The 18,422-nt window shown below is 38.9% G+C and overlaps 2 protein-coding genes across 2 annotated transcripts; one reads left to right on the top strand and one right to left on the bottom strand.

The window, feature by feature from the left end:
* Positions 1–3,314: 3,314 nt before the first annotated feature.
* On the top strand, positions 3,315–4,046 carry LOC307194429 (uncharacterized protein C12orf60; the record flags this gene model as incomplete). Its single annotated transcript, XM_079937521.1, is given in 3 exon segments — positions 3,315–3,749; positions 3,753–3,770; positions 3,774–4,046. Coding segments are annotated over 3 exon segments (726 nt in total).
* A 3,204-nt stretch (positions 4,047–7,250) lies between these two features.
* ART4 (ADP-ribosyltransferase 4 (inactive) (Dombrock blood group)) lies at positions 7,251–18,134 on the bottom strand (the record flags this gene model as incomplete). Its single annotated transcript, XM_079937892.1, has 3 exons — positions 7,251–7,682; positions 14,863–15,571; positions 17,964–18,134. The coding sequence occupies 3 exons, from the start codon at positions 18,132–18,134 to the stop codon at positions 7,591–7,593; spliced, it is 972 nt and encodes a 323-aa protein (XP_079794018.1). The 3' UTR covers positions 7,251–7,590.
* Positions 18,135–18,422: the final 288 nt, after the last annotated feature.

Here is an 18,422-nt window from a genome sequence, read left to right as displayed (position 1 = left end):
GCTCTTTATCACTCTCTCTCTTGTCATCTTGGTTAATTGTCTTGACAATATAAAAACCTTAAAGATCAATTGGACTCCTTTCCCTTAAAGCTTAGATCAGAGTCTCCCATGCTTCTTTCTCTAGATTCTGTCTTAATCCCCACTGATTCCTCTGCAGCAAAGACACATCAGAAGCAAGAAAATCACTCAGCCTCTAGTGATTTGTAATTTACTAGTTTGTAATTTATGGATTGGCATAAAAGGACTATGAGATAATAAATGTAAAATACTTGGCACAGTGCCTGTTTTATGGCAAAAACTTACTAAATGATAGCTATTCTTATGTCAACAAGAAAAATTCCTGTTGTTATTGAGTGGGTAGAGGATTGGGAACCAAGATGCCAGCCAGGAGACTTGGATTGTACAATCTAAAGGTGCTGCGCTATAGTTCTAAAGAAGGACCAGGTGGGGTGCAGTAGATTGCTTTTGTCCCTCTGGGTCATTTTGCATTTGACATAGCCTAGGGACCCACCATGTAGGAACATGGGAAAAAAGTATTGTGGCCAGTGTAGCCAAAGTATGTATGTATGGATAAGTAGGATTTCAATAGATGTGTAAGGAGGTGGGGTATGAAGGAGATGATACAGGTGAAGGGAAAACTGTGAACAAAAAACTGTGGAGCATTTTCAGGGAACAAAATTAACCCACTATGCTGGTGGCACAGAGTATATGTGGGAGCAGTGAAGGGAAGGCAAGTAGTGGAAGACTGAGAGCAGTTTGTTGATGGCCTTAGATGCCATGCTAGGAAATTGTATTTTATTCTCTAGGCAATACTGAACCATCGAAGGTTTTTGGTTATGGGATAATATTAGGAGGTTTGGATTTCAGGAAAGTCAGTTTATACAAACTGGGTTAGTGGGTATGGACAATAAAACATGGGTTACCAACTCCAATGCCTATAGTAACTGGACAAGATATGTAAGTAATTGAAACACTTAGCGTAAGACAATAGGGTATAGAGGTGAATGTCTAGTCTAAAGGGGACAACCTCAGCTCTAGGAAATTTCTCCAGCTCAGAAAAAGGACTTAATGCTGCCAGTTAATTTCATTTTTTCAATAATCAGTAGAAATTCAGATTTCTATGTTTCAATTTTTAAATTTGCAACTGATAAAAATTTTGAGAATACACTGTGGTAGGTCAAACAAAGCATATCTGCTGGTTAGATTTCGCCTGTGGATTGCCAGTTTGTGACCCCTTGACAAAAATATTGAGATAAAATGTGAGACCATTAAAGTTGTCTAGATGAGAGTTAACTGGAATAGTAGTTATGGGAATGGAAGGGAGGGGATGGATTGAAATAAGTTCAAAGGGAGTTAACAAATTTTAGGGACTGATTTAATATGGGGAAGAGAAAAGGAAAAGGGATTTGAGCCTCAATAATGAGGCAAAGATTAAGAGGAGAAAGTGTTTTCTGAGGAGGTGAGAGCAGTTTTGGATAATTGTATGGCATATACTGGTGCAGTCACTATGTGGAGATGACCAGTAGGTAGTTGGAAATGTAGATCTGGAGATCGGGAGAATTGCTGAACCTACGCCATGAAGTTTAGTAGTCATCTGCATACAGATGGCATTTGTAGTTATGGGATCTTGAAGGGAGAAAGCGTACAATATAATGGGGGCCAAAAACACAGCCTTGCGACGCTTAGGAGACTGGAAAGGCATTGGTGGTATAAGGAAGAGAAACCTATAAAATAAATATATGCTTAGAGAGGATATAGAAGGACCAGAGTTATACAGCATCATGGAGCCCTCAAGAGGAAAAAATCTTGAAGTAGGAAGAGGTATTCAGCAATTTTAATAATGCAGAGAACTCAAGATGGTTAAGGCCTGGAAATAGGCCAAGAGATTTGATAATTAGAACTTATTGATGCCCTACAGGAAAATAGTGAGGGATAGAATAAATTACAATGACGTAAAGAATCTCTCTCTTGAGAAATTTGAGAATTAAAGGAAGGAGTGAGATGGAATCATTACTTGAAGAGAAATCAGAGTCAAACTTTTTTTAAAACTGAATAGGGCAGTTGTTTTTGTTTTTGTTTTTTTGCTGCGCCATGTGGCTTGCAGGATCTCAATTCCCTGACCAGGGATTGAACACAGGCCACAGCAGTGAAAGCCTGGAATCCTAACCAACTGAATAGGGAACTGAGTATGTACATAATTAAAGGAGAAGGAAAAATAAAGAAGGAGTGATGGAGGATGCAAGATGTATTAGTCAGCTTGGGCTGCCATAACAAAATACCATAGACTGGGGGCTTGGACAACAGAAGTTTTATTTTCTCACAGCTCTGGAGTCTGGGAAATATAAGATCAAAGTACCAGCCCATTCAGTTTTTGGTGAGGGCTCTCTTCCTGATTTGCAGGCAGTCACCTTCTTGCTGCATCCTCACAAGGTGGAGAGAGTGAGGGAGGGAGCTCTCTGGTGTCTCCTCTTACAAGGACACTAATCCTATCGTACCAGAGCCCTGCCCTTATTACTTCATTAACCTTAATTACCTCCTAAAGGACCTGTCTCCAATTACAGTCATACTGGAAATCAGGGTGTCAACACATGAATTTTGGGAGGACTTCAGTTCACGGCACAAGAGAAAAGGGGAGATGATTGATAGAGCAGAATTCTAGAGGAAATACCAAAAGAGGATTGTGAACATTGGTTAGAGACATTAACATTTTTCTCTATTGCAGAAGAAGACGAGTTGTAATGAAAGTACAGAAATGACAGGACAGACATTGGGAGTTTGTATTAGATGGCCTTGATCTTCTTTGGAATATTGCATTCTCTACCTCCTCAGTCTGCTGTTATCCACCTTTCAGAGATACTTGATAGTTTATATATTCTGTCCGGAATTTTTTGTTGTCATCAGTAGGAAAGATTGGATGGAGTGTGCTTGCTCTATCTTAACTGAAACCAGAGCCCCTCTATGTAATTTTTAATATTTTATCCAATCTTTTTCACTAGATTGGATGGGTATTGAGGGTAATACCTGTGAATACTGTCATTCCATATGTCAGCATATCCAATTCAGGATCTAGCATGCAATATTTGATATGTGGTTTAAATTTAATGAAACCCCCTGATTCTACTCTGTTTAAATTATTTTTTATTAAAGCACAAGATCATTTCTGTTTTGAAGCTTGTATAGCTTTCCAACCTTTGATACGAGTTATTCTCATGTTCAGATTATACTTTCAGTCTCTTTATGGTTGCCAAATATACTTTTAGTTTTCATTTGGATTACTACTTGTTTTACGGTGCTGAAACATTTCTTCTGAAGAAATGTCTTCAGGGTCAGAAAACGATAAAGAGAGGCTCGTTCAAGCTGCCAAAACGTTCTTCTTTCACATGCACGATCTTGCTTCCTTCACAAATGCACTCACCGAATTGTTTAACAGCAGTATGAACACTCAGATCTTCTTGATGGCTGTGAAAGAAGATGGTAATGTTAAGGATGTCTTTGAACAGATGCTCAAAACTTTTAAGGAGATGCAATCTGCAGTGGTGGCAAAGCAGGACAGAATGCAAAGTGAACCTTTATGTTCCAAGATTGCAACAGCTCTGTGCTCTATGCTTGAGAAGAGTAGCAGTGTAAAGGAGTTGCAACAGTCAGCCAAAGGAATGTTCAAAAATGTCCATACACCGGTCATTGCCTCTGTGCTGAATAATGGTAACATCCCTGAGAGTTTGGAACCTTCTCTTTCACTCTTGATGAAATAGCCAATCATGAATCTTCAGTAAAGTGACGTCTATAGAAAAGACACCAAAGAGCAATCAGATGATACCACATCTGAGAAAAGCCCAAGTCCTGGTCCATCCAAAGCCACTACAATAGACACCTTGAAAAAGTTGCAGGATGCACTAAACACTGAGAATGCCAAGGATGCCATCGAGTCAGCTGCAGATCAGATGGAGCAAATTGTCAAAACCATGAGACCAATCTTAGAGATCCTCCAAAAAGCCATAAAAACTATGGAAACCAAGGTTTCTGTGTTTAAGAAATCCAAGGACTAGTAGGAGTGCAACAGTAGTGCTCATTTCTGTCAGAAAACCAATTCAAATCCTGCGAGCTTTTATAGTACTTTCTAAGACCTTGGATGCTAGACATGTGGTCTGTTGGGACATGAGTTTGAAGAATAGTCACCTGGCAAACCATGTTCCTCAAGTTTTGCTTTATTCAAATAAAAATAAATAGTCAAAGAAACCCTGCTTGAAATGGCAGTTACTGAAAAGAATATATTGTTCAAAAAAATCAAATATGGTATTATATTTGAGGATGTTTCTAAACATTGTATTTCATCTTAAAGCATAATTGAAATAACCCTCAACTAATTCCCACTCTTAGTAATTCTATTTCTAGTTCCTACAGTGCGAGTTCCAGGTAAATGTATACACTATCACTAAATAATCTGGTTCAGGCCTAGGAAACAAAACTTTTGCATTTTTGTCACTCATATACCAATTTCTGTACACTTCAGTGGCTTGCCTATCATAAGCCATCACTAAATACTTTTGATGTGATTTATCCAGAAGTACATAAGAATAATGATGAGGAGTAATAGCATTTTCTTGCTTATGTGAATAAGACCAGAGCAAATGAGTTATTCTTTGTCTCCTACTGAAGTCTTATGATTAGGAGATAATAGAGGTTGGAAAATGGAAGTGCTCTAACATTTTACATGAAAAAAGACCTAGTGCTTGTTACTTGACCGTAATAGAAGTAGGATTTCTGAGATGTGCTTGTATTGGGGAAAAAAGTTAGACAAATCCATTTGCCTACCAAAAAGTCTTGAGCTCTCATGAACTGCAAATGAGTGTATGCTCTCAAGATTGCCATATTTCAAAAACAAACAACCCAATCAAAAAATGTGCAGAAGACCTAAATAGACATTTCTCCAAAGAAGATATACAGATGGCCAAGAGGTACATGATAAGTTGCTCAACATCACTAATTATTAGAGAAATGCAAATCAAAACTACAATGAGGTATCACCTCACACTGGTCAGAATGGCCATCTTAAAAAACCTACAAACAATAAATGCTGGAGAGGGTGTGGAGAAAAGAGAACCCTCTTACACTGTTGATGGGAATGTAAATTGATACAGCCACTGGGCAGAACAGTATGGCGGTTCCTTAAAAAACTAAAAATAGAACTACCATCTGACCCAGCAATCCCACTACTGGGCATATACCCTGAGAAAACCATAATTCAAAAAGACACAATGTTCATTGCAGCACTACTTACAATAGCCAGGATGTGGAAACAACCTAAGTGTCCATCAACAGATGAATGGATAAAGAAGATGTGGTACATATATACAATGGAATATTACTCAGCCATCAAAAGGAACGAAATTGGGTCATTTGAAGAGATGTGATGGACCTAGAGTCTGTCATAGAGTGAAGTAAGAGAAAAACAAGTATCATATCATTAATGCTTGTATGTGGAATCTAGAAAATGGTACAAATGAACCTATTTGCAGGGCAGGAATAGAGACACAGACGTAGAGAACAGATGGGTGGACACAGGAGGGAAGGGAAGAGTGGGATGAATTGGGAGATTAGGGTTGACGTATATACACTACCATGTGTAAAATAGATAGCTAGTGGGAACCTGCTGTATAGCACAGGGAGCTCAGCTCGGTGCTCTGTGATGATCTAGATGGGTGGGATGGGGTGGGGAGGGAGGTCCAAGAGGGAGGGGATATATGTATACATATAGCTGATTCACTTCAGTGTACAGCAGAAACTAACACAACATTGTAAAGTGATTTTACTCCAGTTAAAAAAAAAGATTGCCATATTTCACATGATACCTAATAGAAACTTTCTTAAGAATAAGAAAGACAGTAACTCTAGTTTTATTTTTTTCTTTTTAAGAAGTATGGAATTTACTACTTACTTTAAAAGCAGTTAACTCTAGTTCTCTATTGGAATCTTCCTTTCTGAGAATACCTAAGATTTTTCCTATTTAACCTTTTTTTTTTTTTTTTTTTTTTTTTGCGGTACGCGGGCCTCTCACTGTTGTGGCCTCTCCCGCTGCGGAGCACAGGCTCCGGACGCGCAGGCTCAGCGGCCATGGCTCACGGGCCCAGCCACTTCGCGGCATGTAAGATCTTCCCGGACCGGGGCACGAACCCGTGTCCCCTGCATCGGCAGGCGGACTCTCAACCACTGCGCCACCAGGGAAGCCCTAAATATTTTTTCGTTTAAAAATTTAAATCCTATTTTCTCTTTAAAAAAATGCTTGCTTCTTATCTAAATCTCAGAGGAGCTAAGTAGCCTGGACTTTCAGAATTCAAAGGTATGGAGCTAGTTCTCATCTTCACCCCATTTAGCCCAATTAGTAGGGTCTTTAGAGACCTAGCAATCCCCCATCACCCCACTTATCTTGTCTACTACCTGAAAGAAGAGTCGGAGAACATCCCCAGCTGTGAAGTTCGATGATTTATACTTCTTTTTAACTGTTTGCACATAATGGGGACTCAATATATCTTTGATATTTCCTTGGTAATTAGATTTTTTTTTCGCCTTTATCTCCACATACATACACTTGTTTTCCTAACAGATGTGCTTAAATTTGTGATGAAGGCTTAAAATCTAATTTGCCATAAAGTCCTCTGTGAATTAACATATGAGTTTAAATTCTAACTTTTGTAATATTTTAGAAGAAACCTGTGTGCAACACCCCATTACTGGCAGTAAATGAGACTCCACTAACATCTTTCATTAACTTTCCCTTTTGTTTCTTGGGTTTCTACATTGGTTTGGTCTTGAATGCTGATAAAAATCTCTAAAAAAATTTTTAAAATAATAAAATTGCTTGACATCAGGGAAAAAAAAATCTCTAAGGAAATTTCACACCTTTAATATGCCTCTGGGTCTCAACACTTTCTCATTTGATGAATTTGTCCTTTGCTTTCTAACTCAAGAGTCTCTGATTTGTTCCTAATATTTAGGATCATTAAATTAAAAAATAAGGGAAAATCATTGTATTCATCATAACACTCCTTCAATTGTTTGAGACAGAAAATTTAATTCAAATTATTGAAGCAAAAATATAATTTATTGATTTATGTAATGAAAAAGCCCATGGTATCCAGTTTCAGGCACAGTTGGATTTAGGGGCACATAGACTCTCGCCAAGATTCACTTTCTTTTCATTTCTCAGCTCTTCTTTCATTGTGTTAGCTCCGTTCTCAGGAAGACAGGGGCTCTCTTCTCAGTGGCAAGATAGCTGCTAGCGATTCTAGACTCATATTCTGCTTTCACTATTCTCCACTCAAAATAAAAAGTGGCCCCCACCCCACACCCAGCCCCAATCCCAATAAAGTACCCTGATTATGTCTCACAGGCTCAGACTGAGTCATTTCTATCCAACATGAATCTCTGTATCCATGAAGAAGAAATATACCTACAGGTCTACCCATAGGCAGTGGACTGAGCCAGCTCTGAATCAGTTGATAGCTGGGCGGAATGATTCTCTACGGGGATTCAGGGTGCCCTGACTGGAATAAAGCAAAAGGGTACAGGGAAGGCAAAAACCACAACCATTTTTTATGCTCTACTTTTGGAAGAGATGATGACACAGGTCAAAAATGAGAGAGAAGCAATAACTACGGGAATAGGGATGCACTTTTTGCTGGAAGCTGTGAAAACAAAAAAACATAAAAAGAGTTAGAGATGTTTTAGGTAGCAGAGATTGTTTTAAAAAAACCACCTCATTTCTCTTTTGGTTCACTTTTTAAACTTAGAAAATTCCTAACAAAAATAGTTGAAGCTAGCACTTTTAAAAAATTAATTAACGTATTTTTTATACAGCAGGCTCTTATTAGTTATCTATTTTATACATATTAGTGTATACATGTCAATCCCAGTCTCCCAATTCATCCCGCCCGTCCTGCCACTTTCCCCTCTTGGTGTCCATATGTTTGTTCTCTACATCTGTGTCTGTATTTCTGCCTTGCAAACCAGTTCATCTGTACCACTTTTCTAGATTCCACATATATGCTTTAATATATGATATTTGTTTTTCTCTTTCTGACTTACTTCACTCTGTTTGACAGTCTCTAGGTCCATCCACGTCTCTACAAATGACCCAATTTCATTCCTTTTTATGGCTGAGTAATATTCCATTGTATATATGTGCCACATCCTCTTTATCCATTCCTCTGTCGATGGACATTTAGGTTGCTTCCATGTCCTGGCTATTGTAAATAGTGTGAAGATAGCCACTTAAAAAAAAATTCTCTCTTAGAGTTCTCTAACTGACAGCTTGCTTATTTTGCAGATGATAAAACAGGTACCAAGAGGTTAAGAGGTGTACCTCAGGGTACCCAGCAAGTTGGGGGTAGGGATCTCCGGATTTCCCATCTTTATCGTCATCCGCAGCAGAATTATTTCCGTTACCATCGTCCCCATCTTAATTATCACCATCTTTATCACCATTATGAAAGTGAACATTGATTAAAGGCTTATTCTGTGCTGGGGTCATTTTAAGCACTTGCTATAAATTAACTCATTTAATCCACACAAAAACTATGAGGCATTTATCCTCATTTTTTAGTGGATAAAACTGTGACACAGAGATGTGAAGAAACTTGTCAAACATCACGCATCTAGTAAGTAGTGTAGGCAGCCATCAGACTTAGGCAGTCTGGCTCAATGCTCTATTTTTAACCACTGTATTATCTCTCCATATATTGCATGTACATTCATCAAATTTTTTATTATAAGGTGAGCAAAAACAATTCACACAGTCCTGTTTGGTGTGTGTGTGTGTGTGTGTGTGTGTGTGTGTGTATACTGCCTACACGTACACACTCTTCATGGGAAAGGTTAGCAGCCACTAAGATGTGGCTGATGGAAGAAACACTGAAATATAAAAAATTATTGTCAGGTGTAACTACTAACTGGGAGTACAATGGGATAAGGATATAGAATGAGATGGAAGATGTAAACCTTTAAAAAAATGGTCTAGGGCTTCCCTGGTGGTGCAGTGGTTAGGAGCCTGCCTGCCAATGCAGGGGACATGGGTTCAAGCCCTGGTCCAGGAGGATCCCACGTGCCACGGAGCAGCAAAGCCTGTGTGCCACGGCTGCTGAGCCTGCGCTCTAGAGCCTGCGAGCCACAACTACTGAGCCCGCGTGCCTAGAGCCTGTGCTCCACCACAAGAGAAGCCACTGCAATGAGAAGCCCGTGCACCGTGGTGAGGAGTAGCCCCCGCTCACCACAACTAGAGAGGGCCCATGTGCAGCAACGAAGACCCAATGCAGCCAAAAATTAAATAAATAAAATAAATAAGTAAAATTTTAAAAATGCTCTAAAGAGTGGAATCTCCTTTTCAACCAGCCTTTGCTGATTATTTAGCATATAAAAGACATTTGAGGTAGAAAATCATTCAACTCTATGATTGCCTCAATTGTTTGATGACCATATTGTTTGATAGGATGATCAGATGTTGGGGAAATACTTTTCCATTGCTTCCACATAATATATAAGATCCCTTGAGTTTCCTGGAATTTCTATTTGGAAAATTACCAACAGTAATTTTCAAAACCCCACTTAAATTAATAATGCATACTTATTTCTAAGCTTTTGTCAAAGTTTGTGTTAAAATTGTATTATCTGAATTCTCACAGGGACCTAGGAACAATCAATACCACTTTAGCAGGTCACTCCTTAAAATGATTCTTAAGCATTTTCTGTTTTATTTTCTCTTCATTGAGGCTAGAGATCACAAGGACCTCTAACCCCACCCTTTCTCACTGTTTCGTGGGATAAGATTCTACTGAAGAGTTGTCAGCAACTGATTGACAAGGAAACAATATAACGGAGAAAGATTATGATTTGAGGGTGTGATTGGCTTTGGTATTGAAGCTCTACCCCTAGATGCTTGACTGTGATCATTTTTGTTACTTTCACTAGGCCTCAGTTTTCTCATCTGTAAAATGAGAGCGCCTCCAGGCTTTTGGAAATACTATGATCACCACTACTACTCTTCACTTTGCTTCATTGTGATTATGCTAATGTTCAAGTAAGAGAAAAACAGAGATATTACTATGTGGTAATCATACTCACCCTTCAAAATCACCTCTTAAGCACCCTTCATAATAACTAGGATATTAAAAATAGCTTATTTTAATTTTATTTTCTCAGGTTAAAGTAACTTTTCTTTCCTAACTCTCTTGATACTTTTTCTCTACCTCTCATATGGTCATTATCATTTCTACCTCACATTATTATTATTATTATTGTTTTCACACAGGCAGACAATATATTTAGGAGAATAAATGAAAAAATCTGTGAATTAAATTAATTACAGTCTATAAAATTTCTCATTTCAGAACAACTCACATTAACTTTACTTTTGTATTTGTCTTTACTTTTCTTCTAGACTATTCAATGCTTTTTATTCCCTCTGTCCCTAGGACAGTACTTTTCAAATTGGAGGTTGTGATTCCATTAATGGTTTGTGACATCAGTTCAGTAGGTCATGGCCATCAATCTTTAATAATGTAATAAAATAGGTTAAGATGAAAAACACTAGTTAAATGCATGTGAAAAGATCAACTATTATCTTGTTATATATACATTTATGTGAAGATATTTGTATATTTATATGAATGTGAAGTGTGTTTATAATGTCAATAGTCAGAGCGCAGAAGATTGAAGCCAATTTTAGGTTCTCAATAACATTTTTGAATGACAAAATAAATCTCCTGAAAGTGACCTACAGAGAAAATTGTCCTGGACTTTTTGTCAGAAAAAATGGGAAACGGTCTCACTTTTGTTATTTATAACCTGCTTGAATAATCTTACAAAAACCATTTAACCTTTCTAATCCTCAGTGTTCACATCATTATAGGGGGGTCAATAGCCCAAAGTACAGGTGGTTGTAAGAATTAAACAGATAATGTGTGTGAAAGCCTTTTGTAAACTAAATTTCTATACAAATACCATTTTATTGGTGTATTATAACCTGAATTTGGTCACCTCTGCCTCAGGTATACAGTCTGGGGAGAAATGCATAATATTATGCCTTTTATCTCATGAAGTCTGAATCTGTGAGTTAGATTGTTCAGAAATACGTATTCAATCTCTTGAAAAAAAGCAAAAAAAAAAAAGTAAAAGTGACATGCAGTATATCTAGTTAATCTTATTTGGTGGTAAATGTTATCTATAACCTCTTTCTGTCAAAATTTAGAGTGATGAGTGTTATTCTTTTAGAATATTGTCTATGGGACTTCCCTGGTGGTCCAGTGATTAAGACTCCGTGCTTCCACTGAAGGGGTCCCGGGTCCGATTCCTGGTGGGGGAACTAAGATCCCGCAAGCTGCATGGCATAGCCAAAAAAACATGTGTTTCTTCTGTCTCTTCCTTTCTTTCTATTCTAACTGTCAATATTACTGAAGTAGACATTTGTGCCATTAAACTGTTATCCCAGCTCCATGTGCAAAGTACTTTCCCAGAATTTTTCAATTGTGTTTGAGAGGGTGGGTAACAAGTGCTATCACAACATTCCCTCCAGGCACGTATTGCCCCCATATTATAAATGAAGAAACAGGTTCAGAGTTGTCATTTGCACAAGGCCACAGAGCTACTAACATATGCCCAGCTCTCACTGGTTCCACCATCTCTGCTCTACCCATCATGCCCTGTGGTCTCCAGATTCATCCAATTACTCATTCTTTCATCCATTCGTCTGAGACAGACATGCTACCTCAAGGTAAGTGTGATGCCACAAATTGGGAAAATTACTTTGGGATAACTGAAACCCAGAGTAAAAGAAAATAGGAAACAGTAAGTTAATAAAATAAAGACTTATAATAGTAATAGTAATAGTAGCCAAAGAGTTTTGATTACTTACTTACATGTGTCACGTACAGTTCTAAGAGCTTTTGCATGCGTTCCTTCATTTTCTCTTCACCGGCATCTTACAAGGTAAGTTTTATTTTTAAAAATTATTCCCATTTACATATAAAGAAACTGAGGCACAGAGAGACTAAGCCATTTGCCTGTATTCCCACTGCTAGTAACTGGCAAGATTAACATGTAAAACCACACTGACTACAAACAATTGGCTACATTTTTTTCTAGAAGCATGCTTAAGAATTTTAATTATGTGAAACATTTTCGCAAATAAACCCCTCTTCTTTGTGAACCCAATGATACAGAACAGAGCATGTATTTGTGTGTCTACAGATTTTTGGCACAGATTATTTTGCTGAAAGAAGCAACAGTTAAGGACAAATAACTAACATAACATATTTTAAGTCTTCCACGGGGCCTGAAAACATGTTTCTATGGTAACAAGTATAGGTCATGTGAGGGGTGAGAGAAGAATTAGAAGAAAAAGCTATCAGTTTAGAATGTCTTAAACAATTTTTCTTTTGCGAACTCACTCCCCTCAATGAGTTATGCTACCAATTTGACCTTTTGACTCTTCGAAGGCCACAGATTCCTAGGAACTCTTTGAACTTGAGAACTTCAGTTACAACTTAATGGAAGCAATTTTGAAATACATTGAAGGACTGGGGAAGCTCTGCTCTTTAATCTACTGTCTCTTCATCGGGAGAACTGCAGTGTCCCTGGCTGACCCATTTTAAACGGCTTCATGTTGTTTTTCACATATTGCGTCTGTCAGATTAAAAGGGAACCGGAGAGGAAACGTAAGTCGCTGGCTCATAGGGACTTTTGGGGACATAGAATAGTTTGTGGCTTCTGCTGGTGAAAAAATCGAAAGGAGAAGAAACAGTTTCCTGAGAGGATTCCAGTTTCATGAGAAATTAGATTCTGTGAATTCCCCAGGCTGAGGTTAATGGTTAGTCCAGGCGATTGGTCAGAAGTCAAGTGGGCAGCAGCAGCCATCTGGAAAAACAGGGCTGGGGAGACCACTGACCTCACTCCCTCCCAGTGAAGGATTCTCAGATAAGAAAAACATGCCACCTCCCTTCTCCCATTGTTCATGTTTGCATCAATCTAGTACCGCTCCAGGATGTTGGAATAAGCAGAGTGTTACTTATCAGTTAATGGAAATGACTGTCTCTGGCCTTACAGATAGGCCAGAGTGAGCAGGACCTTGACCTCAGTGTGGATGCCAGTTTGAGGACGTTTGCAGCACTGCAGCCCTGATGTGTTGAGAAACGCAGACAGGCTGAATTATTAACAGCAGCAGTGATGATGGAGTAGAGGAAGATTCGGGAATATTTCAAAGGTAGACCCTGTAGCTGGGTTGCAGTTGACTTTGAGTGTAAAGGAATGCGCATGTGGATAAGGACAGTCTTCCTCTTTCTGAATCAAACAGGGTACGGCATCTGCTATCGAATTTGCGCAGCATTTGCTCCGTCAAACGACTGTGGCTGGCAACATACAAAGATAAAATGGAATCAGCCACATGTTTTTCTAAAAAGAGACTAACATGTATTTTTATTGTGATAACTCTAATTTCTCCTGCTTTGGTTCATTTTTCACAATATCATCAAGGCTCTTGCTACAATACTGATCTGATTGATACTCCACTCCTTACAGACTTCCAATGGTTTCTCACTACTTACAGCATGAAGTTTGAAAGTCCTTGGCATGGAATACAAGAGGTTTTTTTAAAGCAATCTGGCCCCATCAGAACTCTCCAGCCCCTATCAGTGTCCTACTTCCTTTCTACTCTTGGCCTCTTCCTCTGTCCTACACACCCTACATTCCGGCCATCCAGAATTTCAAAATTTCCCTGAAGATACCAGGCTGTTTGAAATCTCTGTGATTCAGTATATGCTTTTTCTGCTTGAAATGACTTTTTCTCTCTTTTTTCACTGAAAATCCCCATTCCTACTTCAAGTCCCACGTGGTCTCCTATTGTGAAGGCTTCTCACTTTCCCCAGAGAGAACAAGCGTCTTCCTTCACCGAGCAACCATAACCATTGCTTAAACATCTGGTGTATACTTAGTGCTTTTGTGTGTAGACACTTGTTCATATTTCCACTTCTCATTAGACTAAAAATCCTCCTTAGGATAGTAATTTTGCTTTATTCATTTTGTATCGCCTGGGTCCTCCTATCCCAGTTCCTGGAACAGAGAAGACGATTAAAAGATAGGAGTGGATGAATTAATCACACCTCCTGCTTTATTTTTAACACTTCTTGTTCATGAAATGACCGTGACAAAAAATGAGCTTGAGGGAGAAGGTAAAATGCTATGTTTTATGCACTCCCTTTTCCAGTAGAGATACTTACTCTCTCTGTCTAGAATGCCCTGTATATCTGGGCCATTGCAAAGCACATTTTCCTACAGGTAGCTGAGGAGAAAGAAGAGAGCAGAAACCAAGAAACAAGGTGAGTTTTCTCTAATTTGCCAATTGCACCATTACTGAAGGCCAATATCCATGTTTTTGGCCTTTTTCCCCCAAGCTCACTCAGAAAAACAACTTTTATAAAAGAATAGGGATGTAGAAAACAAATTTATGGTTACCAGGAGGGAAAATGGGGGGAGAGATAAATTGGGAGATTGGGATTGATGTATACACCCTACTATATATAAAATAGATAACTAATAAGGACCTACTGTATAGCACAGGGAACTCTACTCAATACTCTCTAGTGACGTATATAGGAAAAGAATCTAAAAGAGAGTGGATATATGTATATGTATAACTGATTCGCTTTGCTGTACACCTGAAAACTAACACAACATTGTAAATCAACTATACTCCAATAAAAATTAAAAAAAGAAAAAGAATTAAAATAAATAAATAAATATTTCTTTGAAAAGATTAAAAAATGAATGGTGGCCTGCAATCCTGGTAAGAGTGGATTCCATTTGGATCAATAACAATACCTTTTAGCAGCTGACAGTTATACGCACTCTGGGTCCCAGTTGACTGCAGTTGCAACCAATTTCCTCTTGGGTGGTAGCTCGTATTTACAACTTCAAACAGCTCATACGGAGGGACCAGGACCTCCTTTTTGAGAGAGAAGTCTTGTACAGGTGCCCCCAGGCAGGTCAATATGGTAAATAGAGTTTGGTCCCCAAACTTCTGTGCCTCTTCTCTCAGGAAGGAGGTGGAGAGGAATTGGCCAAAGCGAATGGTGGCACCCATGGGGGCTTCCAAGTAAACGCCCTTCACCTCATGGTGCACCTCATAACACAGAGAGTCATTCCTTGTGACAATCTCTTTCCTCAGCAGCTGGATTGCCGTGGTCAGGTAGTAGTGTAGATATTTGAAATGGAATGAACGTTTATATTGCTGGGGAGACCCAGCAGCACTGGCCATGGCTCTGGAGAAGTCTGAACGAACACTGCCGTTCGACGAATAAACCAAGATGGCCACAGCATGTGTAACAGTCATGTTCTCAGGGAGAGCTTTTCCTTGTGTCAACCAGTCTAAGTGTGCACGTTGCCAGACCCTGTGGTAATTCCTACGAGATTCTAGTTCTTTCGTAAAATAATCCCCTTGAATCAGGTCCTCCATGACTTGTTGGCTGCAGCCTTGGTACTGATCATCAAAGGAACCGGGTGCCAAGTCAAAGTCAATTTTAACTGCGACCTATAAGGAAAGAAAAATCTTGATTTTAATTTTTCAAATTCGATGGTGAATCTTGTTGACCTGAAGTAAATAGCGTGCCAGGTATTTCTCCAGCAAAGATAGGTCTATTCAGGATCAGCAGAGAGTTGCAATTCAGGTTCTGCAACTGCGGGTGCGCCGTGTACAAGTCCCTACAGGGCAAGGGAAGAAGAATGCTTTCATAGAGAAGAAAAGGAAGATGGGAGGGTATAGTAAACAGAGAGTTCATGGCTTTACATTCGCCCAGTCCTTGCCAGGAAAGAAGAGGTGTTTTTCTTCTTCCTGTTAGACTCTGCTATGCCGCAGGGCATGAGAGCTCCCCTTTCTGGTCTCCCGACTCTATTTAATGGAGGTTTCTGTTTTTTTAAATTTTTACGGTGTGGTAGCAGATTTGCTACACTGTATAAGACCGAGTTGTCTGCTCAAAATCAGTATTTGCTGAAGTAAGTTTCACTCATAACCATTACACTGATCCAGTCCTTCCTGTATCTGTGACCCATGCTAGATGTTGAATTTGGTTTGACAAATATTACTGAAAGCACAAAAAAACCTCATCTCCCCATGGAGGAAGTGACCCTTTTTGTATCAGTGAAAAGTCTTTTTGCATATTGAGTATTTTGAAGAAAAAAATTAATAATCAAAGTTTAATTATACTATCTGTTTCCTCTCCTAAGCCCTTCACATTCTCACACAGGTGTTATAAGTAATACCTCTTTTATGAATACCTAAAACCTATATTAAGCCTTTGGCTTTGATTTAAGAAAAGACTTAAGTGATGAGTCGGGTTCTCCAAGGGGGCCCCCAGTAAATGACAACCCTCTCCTCTGCTCAGGACTTGAAATATGAAGGCTAAAATATAATTTTTACTACTGAATGAGAACATGTTGGAGCACCCATCTTTAGGTCTGATGGCTGGTGGGCTTGTTAAGGGTAAACCCCAGAATGAGCTGACTTGCCCACTTAGCTGCAGGCAGTATTGGATTGCAACCTGTCCAGGTGAGATTCTTGCCATGGGAGGAACACAGAACTCATGCCTTTTGCCATTGGGTTAATTCCCAGGAGGAAGAAGAGCAAACACAGCATATCCAGTTATTCTTCCTGACGTTACCAGTCAAGTAACGTCTGTCCACCTCCAGGGGAGCGATGTGAGGAGAGGGTTGGACAGAGGTCAGTGGGGTTCCTGGTAATGTCCTTCTTCTTAGAAATCAGGAGTAGGAAAAAGACATTTTCTCATGGGTAGCCAATGGAATATTACTTATTGATACCCAGTGCATATTAAATTAAAGTTAGAGATTTGAAGACAAGTTCTTTAAGTCTCATCCATCTATAATTGAGAGCCATATTTTTCAGTTATCTTAATTTCAAGGTGTTTCCTTCTGGGCAAAGAAATGATACTTTCCTAATAAACAGTACTTACTAAGGAACATATTAAGAGATAAAATTCCATCCAGTGAATGTCAACAGTGTTGTAGCTGGAACTCAAAAGCATACCATTTGGTATTTTTACTATGTTATTTATGGTGAGAAGTCATCTAGTTGTGTGTAAACTGGAACAAAATTTTAAGACTGCTTAAATGATTTTAACCGATAATTCTTTAGAGCAGATTTGCAAATAATTCTACAGAATCTATTTAAGCCAAAACAAAATAAAAAATATCTTCTATCAAACCTTGTGAACTCCAAAACTTTAATCTATTACTAGATATCAAATGGGTATTCTGTCTTCTTTCTTTTTTTTTTTTTAAAGTTGAGAGCTATGTTTCATTCAGTGGGAATTTTTAGGACTTCAAGCCCAGGAGATGGCATCTCACGTAACCCCGAGAGAACTGCTCTGAGGAAGTGAGGGGGAGCTCGGATACATAGGAGTTTTGTAACAAAGGGCACGTACTTGGAACATCAAAAGATTACTGTTAATTAAAGAAAACCAGACATTAAAATTAAGGAATTTAGTGCTTTTCTATGTATGGGAAGATGCAAGCGTCTGGGCTCACTGAAACTGTTTTCTCTTAACATTAGGTTATTTTTCATTATAGAGAACTTTATAATACGTCTTTTGAGTTGATCCGTATGATACAGGATAAAGCCAAATAGACTTGGTTGATTTTGCATTATTTGTCCTACAGAAGCAATGTTTTACTTAAATTTTATGGAGAATCAAGAAAAAAATGCTATGCCTCTAGCTTCTGTGATGCCAAATCTGTAAACTGTAAAGAACTCCATAATTTTAAATAATCGTTTTCAACCCTCTTTGCCAGCATTACGTGTTAGTTAAAATGTCTAAGTGAAATTACATCCCAAGGGACTAAAAGTCATCTAAAGGTTGCACCACTGGAGCCCTGATCATAAAGAGATCACCTCCTCCGTGGTAACTCACCGTGGGTCTCTGTAGACTTGAGCACAGCAGCAGGAGAGGAAGTTGCCCTCTTAGGAGCCAGATTCTCACCTCAGGGGCTGCAGTATTTGGAAGAAGACTCCTCCTGCATCTGTTGGTCAAAGGGCAGCATTTGTTGGTGTTAAAAGCACTTCTTCGCCCCTGCAGCTGCATCCTGAAATCAGTTCTCAGGGTGCTCCTTTGGGGTTTTCTTGGGGTTGAGTCTCAGCAAGAACCTTCCTCACCTATGTCTATGTTGAGACTTCTGCTGACCACCAACAACTAGCAGTTTCCAAGGGAAGAAATCAACTCGAACTCACTTGCAAAGCTGAAATCTCTGTTGAATAGCCAGACTTGTGCACCAAATAAGGAATTCTGAAGTGAACTCAAATTAGTTTCCGACTTAAAAAAATCCTGATCTAGTCTCTATGCAGGGAAATTCCAAAGTCTTGTTACAGGTCT

This window comes from Stenella coeruleoalba (genome assembly GCF_951394435.1).
Source record: "Stenella coeruleoalba genome assembly, chromosome: 11".
Classification (NCBI taxonomy): Eukaryota; Metazoa; Chordata; class Mammalia; order Artiodactyla; family Delphinidae; genus Stenella; species Stenella coeruleoalba.
The sequence above is the reverse complement of the archived record's forward strand: the minus strand, read 5'-3'. Positions and strand labels throughout refer to the sequence as shown.